Source organism: Protomyctophum bolini (assembly GCF_963924005.1).
Source record: "Protomyctophum bolini genome assembly, chromosome: 15".
NCBI classification, from domain to species: domain Eukaryota; kingdom Metazoa; phylum Chordata; class Actinopteri; order Myctophiformes; family Myctophidae; genus Protomyctophum; species Protomyctophum bolini.
In genome coordinates, this window is record NC_137876.1 from 12,158,170 (window position 1) to 12,169,100 (window position 10,931).

The following is a 10,931-nucleotide window of genomic DNA, read 5'->3' on the forward strand; positions in this document are numbered from 1 at the left end:
TTGATTTTATGTTGGTACGTGTAGCATATTTTGTATACCGTACTTTTGAACACAGAATCTTTACTTGTAAGTTGTAACAGAGTATTTTCACATTGTGGTATTTTCAGGACAGGAACCCCTTTTGGTGTAGATCTGCTATTTTTGAAAAATCTTGAAAATGTGGCGCAAATCTTTGAAGAGAAAACGTTTTTAACTCAAATCTTTGCTTCTGGGGGAGGTCCCTGGAACAACATATTTTCAGATGGGGGTCGGCGGCCAATTCCATATATTTCTGGGGGTCCTTGACATGAAAATGTCTTAGAACAACTGACATAGAAACAAGAGGTTCAGAATTTTGAAATTTGTAGAATCGTCCTCGGGTCTAAATGGCTTAAGTACTTAATCCACCAGTGCCATTTAACGAAGAAGTCATTTTACACAGGGGTGGTGGGAGGCTTTTCTGACTTAGTTAATTTCAACAGTCTCTGGATGTCAGGCTCGATGTCTATTGTGGGGAACTTTTTACTGTATCTTTTAAAGGGCTCGCCCTCTGGCCCGATGAGAAACTTCTCAAAGTTCCAAGAGATGTCAGACCTGCAGATGGGATTCCACACCAGGAACTTGGGGTCCTGCATGAGAGAGGTGGGGTCATCGTCGGGGAAGGGCAGCTTGTCTTTGAGGTAGGCGAACACAGGGTGGGTGTTGGTGCCGTTGACCTCACACTTCTCTAAGACGGTGAAGCCGGGCTGGAAGCCTCCGCCCGGACGCACATGCTTCAGGCAGTTCAGGATCTCTCCGTTACTGCAGTTCTCCTGAAAATTCACACACACACACACACACGCACGCACACACGCACACACACACACACACACACACACACACACACACACACACACACACACACACACACACACACACACACACACACACACACACACACACACACACACACACACACACACACACACACACACACACACACACACACACACACACACACACACACACACACACACACAATATTGTTGATTTTGATGTAAAAATACATATAAATGATAATGTTTGCAGTGGTGGAATAAGTACTCAAAAAGTTGCAATACCACAAAATTCATCACGATGACAATACATTATTTATTTCCCCCTCACTGTGTGACTAATAAACAAAGTGCTTTCTAATGATCCATAATGAAAACACATTAATTTACTTCCATTATCTTATTAGTATTGCTAATAAAAACAAATGGAAGAAATGTGACACTCACTGTCAAATAAACATCTCCATATATGGACATATTGGTCGAAATGGTGGTGCAACATGTGTGAGCACTGTAGTGGCCAGAACTCTAGATGTGAGGGCTGTGTAGCATAGTGCCCCCCCACCTCTAATTTAGGTAAATGTCCTGTGTTAAAAATGTTACTCAGTAAAATAACTTAATCTAAATAATATTTACAGTAGTAAATGTGTTCTTCACTTTAATGCTGCAGCTGGTAAAAGAGGGGCTGATTTTAATTACTTAATGTGCTGGGTAGCTTAACCTATAATAATACATAATTCATCAGTCAAAGTGTTTTATAAATCTGTAGTAACCAGTAGTATAACCATAGTAAAAAGTACAATACCTGTAGCTTTGCCACCTCTGTTCTCTACAATTCAACACATTTGCTGGTAGCAGTGTGTTTGACTGTTTCCAAGTACTGCTGCTATTGACTCTAAGTACTATTTAACCCATTTAGACCTGGTGTAACCTATATGTTGTTTTCAACCCTATCTTCATATAATTTGGTCCTCACAAATGTACAAGCTCATTATCCAAGACTACAGCCTTTCTCTCCTGCAAAGTTAGCATGCTGAACTAGAAGCCATTGTCCAGGCATACATCAAAGAAGCTCAACGTTAGCAAACCTGTGAGTCGTCTCTGTCCGGTGGAAACCTCATCTGTCCAAAACTTTTATTTTTGAGGATCCAAAAGTAGCAGATCTACAAGCTCAAAGAACTTACACATCTGCTACTTTTTAGTGACACTGTGGTATGATCAATTAGGGGCGTTCATTTACAAAAATCTATGGAGATAAGAGGTTATCATCATCATCATGTCACTGACCTGGTAACCAAACTGGTTACAGGGGAAGCCCAGGACCACAAAGCGGTGGGGGTACTTGCTCTGCAGCTGGTTGAGCTCAGTGAAGTCCCGGGTGGTGGTGCCTCAGAGAGATGCCACATTCTCGATCAGCACCACCCTTCCCCTCAGCACGTTGAAGTCCATCTTGTCCCCTTCCACCGTGGTGGCCTGCGGGACATAGGGGTCATCACCGTCGTGACATTTTAGTTGACTAATAATTAATTGTCATATAAAATTGTATAACTTATACAATTGGGTGAATGTATTGTGTCTCCCTGCTCTTCTATTTAGATCGTGTCAAAGGTCATGTCTCACCTAGACACAGGATCCGACACGAATGGAAGCGATTCTAACGATTATACCAAAAAGAATTGTGATTATCTCAAATGAATTGTTATCAGTCGATTATATACAGTATATATCGATTAAAAATAAATAAAACATATACTTTCAATTTGCCTTTGGCACGCTTGCATCCAGTATACTGTACATACAAACAATAAGAAACACAACTAATAGGCCTACATAGATTACACTAATGCAATGAAATATAAGAATTGTGACAAGCGTATCACCTGCAGATCGTAGAATGTCTTGGCGATGTATGCCATCTTCTTGTCCCGTGCTGCGACTCTGTGACACACTGATGGCAGACAGGATCCCAGCGTGTGACTGTACCCAACACCCTGACAATCACCTGGCTGATGAGAGAGAGAGATAGATGGAGAGAGAGAGAGAGAGAGAGAGAGAGAGAGAGAGACAGGATCCCAGCGTGACTGTACCCAAAGCCCTGAAGATCACCTGGCTGATGAGAGAGAGAGATAGATGGAGAGAGAGAGGGCTCGCTTCCACGGGTGTCAAATGGCCCAGTCTGTGGGCAATCAATATGTACCTGACACCCGACACTCTCACACGGTGTAGGTAGATTACTATTACATATAAATCAAGTGGGTTGATTGTCTATAATATAGACTATAATATAGACCGATTGTCTATAATATAGACAATCAACTACTGCGATATATACTCTATATATCGCAGTAATCACATATGGCACTTTATCAAGTCAAAGATAAGATGCAGTTGTGAATGGTACAACTTATATTTGTGACATTTTCTTGCGTCAAAAAATCTCCAAATACTATGTGAATGAAATGTAAGTGTAAGTAGTGTGTAGATTAACTAAGTACATTTACTCAAGTACTGTACTTCAGTTTTTTACTTTACTAGATTATCTACAAGCTCACAATATATTCTAAATTCTATTTTATACATTTGAATTTGAAAACATGTGAAATGGGACATTCTGCATAATGATGACTTCCACATTTGGTACTTTAAGTACATTTTGATACCAAAACTTTTACTTAGTAAATTTTGAATTCCAGACTTTTACTTGTAACAGCGTATTTCTACATTGCTGTATTAATACTTTTACTTACTAGCGAGCATACATGATTGGTTACAGGTAGAAAAGGGCTACACGTGTTCTGTTATGATATTCATTTCATGACAATGTTGTGACCCATCTTGGCTTCTGGGTCATAAAACATTTAACAAGTCATTACCTTTCTTTTTACAGCATGTGATGAAAAATGAATGAACACTGTGCAGTGTCTGTCTCCCTCAATGGGCCAAACTACCCCCCTCAGTCCTATTCTGGAGTCACCATGACTCTGCAATTCTCACATCTCCAATCAATCTGCTTTTGACACTCAAAATGAAAGTTTCTTCAAAGTTTAATTTCCTTCAAAAATATCAAATTTAAAATAAAATATAAAATACAATTTCAGTGACACTTCGTTTCTATGTCAATTCAACGTAACCATTTGTTGCCCTCGAGAGGACCACCACTTCACCCATTTTCAAGCTATCCTCACTCATTAGAAGAAATTATTTCTGTCTACTAGTACTCGGTCAGAGAACATGCCTACAAGTACCAGCCAGGTAGGTTTGGTCATGTCAAACAAGATATCAAAATTCAACTTCTTCATAATTATGCAAGGCCAGTGGCTTCAATTTCAGCATTAACTTTTCCCCAGGAAGAAAAAAGGCTGTGGCTTTCAACAGACCTGGTGGACAGAGTAGACGGAAATGGTGCCATTTTATAATGAATGAGCAATTGAAAATACAAAATTATTAAAACTCAACACACAACAACACAGTAGGACTTTGAACAGTTTCTCGTGAAGATCTTTAGCCTTTTCCCCAGGACCAAGAAATCAGCCACCGAAACAGCTGGAAAATCTGTCGATTGTGTTTGAAAATGGGTGAAGTACTCTTGCTGGTACATTCTTTGTCTAAACTGGTAGACAATAAACATGATTTGGATTTACGGTCATCTTGTTGGAGAATGACACGTCTATTCCTCATGCAAATAAGTGAGGCGAGGTAAATTAATCCCTCCTCACCCAGGTGTGGGTTTCACGGTGTAAATAATTTAAAGTTTGTCCTCTGGCTTCCTTGACGTTGACCCTAACCCAAACCACACCTTTAGTCACCTTAAATAGTAGGCTACTTATGTTATACAACAGTCACACAAACACACTGCTTACTGGCAAATGTGTCGAATTGTACATGTGTCGAGTATTGACATATTCACAGTTATAGTTAAAAAGTTATAGAAATATTTTGTGCAAAGACATTTCTCAGAAGCAAGGCTATCACAGCATCATAGTGGGAGTGAATCAATGATAAAGAAAAAACATATAAACCATATAAATATACAAAATATGTAATGGGCTTAAGTGTGGTTCAGATGGTTTTGCACTCCCTCTGCTGGTATAGTCAGGTACAACAACCTGCTTTCAGTCCATCCATAGGTGTACTGTACAACAAGTGGAAGTAGTATGATGGAAGGGAAAGAAGTGCAATGAACTCCAGGTTATAAAATTAAATAATAAAATAAGGGGTGCAGCATCGGGGCACCATCGATGGTCTTCGCTAAACATTCATACCATTTAGAATGAAATGCCCCACATACTATGCAATTCAGTGGTTGCCAACCTTTTTCCTTGGAGCTTCTATACATGTGACAAAAGCGGAGAGACTCCACGCAAGGATATGCAGTTTTCAGACATTTAGGCTATTTTTGAGTGACATACTGTATTGGCCTATTGGGTATGTCATATACAAAATAGGGATGGAAGGTTATAAGTGTTTTTACTGTCGGTGTGGAAGCCTCATATGTCCAAAACTGTTACTTTATAGGATTCAAATTCAAAAGCATCAACAGTAGCAGAGCTCAAAATACGAGCTTGCGGATCTGCTACTCGCTAATTTACAAGAAAAAAAGTTAAAATATGGAGATAAGAGGTTTCTGCCCGACAGCAATGTTATGTTAAAGTTAAAACGTTGAGACTACCTTCAAATCAGACAAGATCTTTGGCGACCCCCAAGGGGTTGGGAACCACTGCTCTGCATGAAGAGCCAGACACAGTGGTGAAAGGTTTGGCACCATGAGGGTTGGTTTTGTGGCTAGCAGCAGGAGGAGGTCTTGTTGGCATCGTGGGGCTCTTGAATGTCCTGGGTTTCCTCCAGAGAAACGCGGTCTAGATACTTATCTAGTGATCCTAGCAGGTTGGCCGCCTCTCTGTTGTGAGCCTGCAGCACCAGTTCGGTCAGACGAGTGAATGACTGTGTGGAAGGAGGAGGAGGAAATACGTTTTTAAGTACAGCAACACTGTCATCATGGGGGGAATTTCCACAAACATGAATGACTACACGCTTAGCTAACTTAGACATCATTCTATCAATTACTTATTTCATTAATCGAATAACTGAAGCACATTTTCTAAATTCTTTGAAACTGCTAAATTTTAATGACCTTTTAATTGATTATTAACTTAAATTATTTTATTAAATTAATTTAACATTCTTTTATAATTTAAATTTAAGATAGGGTAAGTGATATTTTTTGGTTGAAACACTATAGCAATGAGTACTATCAGAATGTTTAACATGTTTTAACCAAAGAAAATCACTTGCAGTACCTTGAATTAGTTATATTAACTGTTCCAGCTCTATTTGCTCACTGTGCTATTATGAGAAACATAACATTTGTGACATTGTGATATTTGACAATATAATTTAATAAGTTTAGCCCTCAAGATGTTGCTCTGAAAAAACTAAACTAACATAATACATAATACATAATACATCTATATTTTGAGTGGCCTACCTCATTGATGTTAGTGTTTTTAGAGGCACTGGTCTCAAAGAAGTCCATGCCATTGGACTGTGCCAGCTACAAAATGAGAGTTATATGGAAGAAGATACGTTAGAACTTCTGTCAGGTGGAAACCTCATTATGTCCAAAACTGTTACTTTTCAGGATTAAAATTCAAAATGTGTTGCTTTGCACCACGTTTTGAGCTTGTGGATCTGCCTTTGATGCTTTTGTGTAACACTGTAGTATAATCAGGCAGGGCGTTAATTTACAAAAATAATACAAAAGAAATGTGACACAAGAAAACTGCCCGACAGTGACGATATTAAATCATTTAAAAAATAAATGTTTTTTCAACTTCATGAACTAAAAATAAATTTAAAATGGTAAATGGTGCAGACTGGATTGGAATGACGTCTGAAATGTGTACCTTTCTTCCTTGTTCCTGGGTGACCTGCCTCCTCGGGTCCTCGTCAGACTTGTTTCCCACCAGAATCCTCTGGAGCTCACCAGGCCCGTACTGCAAATAACAGCAACAGGACACAGTCAGGAGTCAGTACCCAGCTTATCACTGACTCACACACTCGGCAACCTGCTGCTTCAAATTCACTAGAGGTGCTGCAGTTGGCTCATTAAGACCTGATGCCGATTTAATCAGTTGCTGTCAAACTTTTTCATATCAAGGACCCCCAAAATTATACGTTTTGGCCACCGACCCCCCTCAGCTCACCTCATCCACATCACTTGCCCACTTCACTATGTGCTGAAAGGAAGGCTCGCTGGTGATGTCGTACACCAGGACGATGCCCTGGTTAGGATGACAGAAAAGGGGAAGCATGAGGGTTAACCTCGCACCACCAGACTTTCCATCTCGGAGGAAAGCCTGTTCTGTGTTCCTAAATTGTTTAATTAATGTTTAAAAAGTGATGATGTTTGAAAAATGTTTAAAAAGCAAAAAGCTCTCCGTTGTTTGTTTTTAAGTCTCGCCAGTCGCTACGAGTTGGAATAAAATATGGATATACCAAACAAACTGTTCCAAGAAGTACTTGAAGAAATTACTCTGAAAAGCCCTGCCTTCCATTTCCCCCAAAACTGGGAGGCATAATCTTCCATTACTACCTCACACTGTGAAGCCTGATCTCTCTTTAGAAGCGTTAATATTCAAAATTAGATGCTTGGTTGAGTCAGAAATTAGGAGAACATCATCAACAGCAACGTATATTCAGAGATAATAGCAAGGTTTGTCGGGGCTGTAAACAAGAAAGTGAATGCTACGCGCATGAGCAAAAAATGTCTGGGAGCTCTGTGTAACGCGTTGCCTAGCAACGGGAGCTGTCAAAGAATAGATATTAGCGATTCGGTTTTATACCATTAAAAAATACCTAAAAACTTCTCCAGACGTCCTGGACCTCCTACGGTTATAATTATAAAGACTATGGGCACGTCTTGGGCAAAAATAGTGTTAACAGGTTAAAAGTTAAAACCTATGAATAACTAGAACTGCACTCTGCCGAGTGCATACTTGCTTGTTGCACACTAGTAGGCCATAAATGGCCTACTAGTGCGCAAGCAGAGCGCGCAAGTACTTTCGACCGCTGGAAAGTATCACATCTCAGTATCTCTGTGAAGGAACGTTTGAAATGTATAATCATTACGTGTAACTATTTGCTACCTAACTACTTTTTTACAGAAAAATGAATCATTGATATGTGATGAAAAAAAAAGTAGATTTACAAATTACAAATCACATTACAAGAGTATGTAGTTGTAATTTGATTAGCAGTATACTGTGGTTACTTGGTTCCAAAAAGTGAAGCCAAGTTTTTTTCAACCGTAAGTCTGTGCCTGGTTTGCTGGGACCAGTTACAACATTACGTCATCGTTGAGAACTGGGACCAGAGTACATGGTGTGTATATGTATGACTAGCTCTCAGTGATGACGTAAGAGATATGGTCATCTGTGTAGTCTGGTCCCAGCAGACCAGGCACAGATTTACAAATTACAAATCACATTACAACTACATACAGAGTATGTAGTTGTAATTTGATTAGCAGTATACTGTGGTTACTTGGTTCCAAAAAGTGAAGCCAAGTTTTTTTCAACCGTAGGTTTGTGCCTGGTTTGCTGGGACCAGTTACAACATTACGTCATCGTTGTGAACTGGGACCAGAGTACATGGTGTGTATATGACGTAATGTTGTAACTTGTAACTAGTCCCAGCAAACCAGGCACAGACTGTATGTAGTTGTTCTAGTTACAACTACATACAGAGTATGTAGTTGTAATTTGATTAGCAGTATACTGTGGTTACTTGGTTCCAAAAAGTGAAGACAAGTTTTCTTCAACGGTAAATCTGTGCCTGGTTTGCTGGGACTAGTTACAACATTACGTCATCCTTGAGAGAGTACATGGTGTGTATATGACGTAATGTTGTAACTTGTAACTTGTAACTTGTAACATTACGTCATATACACACCATGTACTCTCTCAAGGATGACGTAATGTTGTAACTAGTCCCAGCAAACCAGGCACAGATTTACCGTTGAAGAAAACTTGGCTTCACTTCGAAGAGACCAAGCGAAACGATTACTTGCGCGCTCTGCTTGCGCAAGTAAAAAGGGATATTGATCATAATAATTATCAATGTGTAGAATACTCACCTGGGCCCGTCTATAGTACTGTTTGGTAATGGTCTGGTACCGTTCCTGTCCAGCCGTGTCCCTGCAAAGAAGACCAAATGCAACCACACCAAACAAACTCAACAACTGCATCAACATACCAACAAAACAGCATTATATCCCAATCTCTCTCTACGCCATTTCACTCACCAAATCTGTACTCGTACCTTGACACCATCTATTTCTAGCGTTTTCATTTTGAAGTCGACACCTGCGAAATGGAAGAAAACATGTTTATTGTCTGGGACGGACGGACGGACGGACGGACGGACAGCAGAATCATCACGATCAAATGAAACTTTTAGTTCTTTTCCATGGCCTGTCACGATTATGACATTTTACGTGACAATTTATTGTTTGTCCAAATAATAATCTGTTGTTGAACATTGTGAATAAAACTAAATCTTTTGGCTTTGTAAACAAAAATATGAACAGGGCATAATTTGACAAATAACTGATATAATTTTGACTTTATACTTAGTGAAGTGAAGATTGACAGCAAAGGTCGTCATGAACGGGACTCGAACACGTAATGCACTGTCATGCCAGAGCCTATATGTGGCATACGACTGGACCACAAGGTCAGCGGGCGCCCACTACAAGCTCAAACGCATCACAATGAAACATGATTCAGAGACACTCATATCCCTAAAAGGGATATGAGTTAATTTCAAGTACCTCCAGTTTTGAATACATTAACCATGGACACCCAAGAAGGAAAGACATCATTCATAAAAATCAACAGTCAAATGGTCAGAAGTTTATATGATAGGGTTGCCCACTTCCAACAAACAAAAAGAAGAAAAAAAAAGCCTTTGACATCTTCCACCTCCTTGTCATTGTAGCATTTCAATTAATTCTCACTCAGAACCCATAACTCTCAAGAGTTAAATATGGGAGTCCGACTCCTTCAAATACAAATGTTTAATAACCACTCGAATGTGATGTGAATGTCTGGCCAGGGAAAGGATCACCATTAGACAAGCTCTTTTGTTTGCCATAACAACCCTCTGGTCATGTAAAACAAAGAAAAGATAATGTGTAAAACAGACCAGTCATTAGCTTATCTCAAAGACAGGAAGAGAGACATTAGTAATGCAGAACACTAAAGTTCAATTTGGCAGTCTCTACACATTTGATTGTGAAAAGGAAAAGAAATAGCAAATATGCTCTGATATTATCAGTAGGCCTACATTAAACAAGTCGTCTTTGGAAAATAAATCATCATTTGGTCTATTCAACACACTTCAAACGGTGTCCATGTGTTTATGTAATGGGGATTTATAGGAGCCTTAAGCCAAACTTCAAATAACAGTGCTGCCAGTGCCAATATGTTTCTTTGCTGCTCAAGCAGTTTGCACAATCCCAGCTAATGCTTGGGAGACCAGGAACTATAAGATTAGTCACAAGTACAATTGACTGTGGACAATTCAATGTTGAAACAACAGCTTTTCTACTCGTTTATATTGCAACCGAACATTGTCTATTCTAATCTAGACAAACTTCCATAGTAAGTTTTGGAACAAAAACGTCACTGCCTTCAGTGGCTGCTTGCTTACCGATCGTGGATATATGCGATGGATGAAAATCGTTGTCCGAAAACCTGCTCAGCAAACAGGTTTTTCCAACACCAGAATCTCCGAGGATCAGCAACCTAAGCAAGACGTCGTACTGCTTGGAAGAAACCATAATAACGATGTGGGTATTTATTTATTTAGATGCGGGTTCAAAGCCAACTTAGCCAAGTGTTTTTTGCTGCTCTGACTCTCACTCACACAAACAAGCCGGTGGAGAGAGAGAGGTGTTCTGTTCTCCCCATCACTGTGAAGTGAAGGAAGGGGCGGGGCGCAGACCGACAGCCAGACACAGTGGGAGGGGTCAGGTACAAAGTTAGCAGGTTCTCAAACTTTTTCATGTCAAGGTCAAGGACCCTGGTCGGGACCCCTAAATTAATGTGCATTTGGCCAGAAATATTTCGTGCCAAG

General features: G+C 39.8%; 2 protein-coding genes across 3 annotated transcripts; both read right to left on the minus strand.

Annotated features, from left to right (window-relative positions):
* On the minus strand, positions 1 to 2,766 carry gpx2 (glutathione peroxidase 2). Its single transcript, XM_080783633.1, has 3 exons — positions 2,675 to 2,766; positions 2,082 to 2,267; positions 1 to 791 (listed from the first exon to the last, which is right to left on the minus strand). The coding sequence occupies exons 1-3, from the start codon at positions 2,708 to 2,710 to the stop codon at positions 414 to 416; spliced, it is 600 nt and encodes a 199-aa protein (XP_080639759.1). The 5' UTR covers positions 2,711 to 2,766; the 3' UTR covers positions 1 to 413.
* A 1,060-nt stretch (positions 2,767 to 3,826) lies between these two features.
* LOC308330167 (ras-related protein Rab-15-like) lies at positions 3,827 to 10,711 on the minus strand. 2 transcript variants are annotated; one of them, XM_080784899.1, is made up of 7 exons: positions 10,506 to 10,711; positions 9,097 to 9,157; positions 8,929 to 8,989; positions 6,998 to 7,075; positions 6,698 to 6,787; positions 6,280 to 6,345; positions 3,827 to 5,735 (listed from the first exon to the last, which is right to left on the minus strand). In XM_080784899.1, exons 1-7 carry the CDS (start codon positions 10,633 to 10,635, stop codon positions 5,577 to 5,579), a joined length of 645 nt encoding a protein of 214 aa, XP_080641025.1. In that variant the 5' UTR covers positions 10,636 to 10,711; the 3' UTR covers positions 3,827 to 5,576. The 2 variants fall into 2 exon arrangements, with proteins under 2 accessions (XP_080641025.1, XP_080641026.1); XM_080784900.1 differs by having other exon boundaries at positions 9,114 to 9,157; positions 10,506 to 10,553.
* Between the last annotated feature and the right edge of the window lie 220 nt (positions 10,712 to 10,931).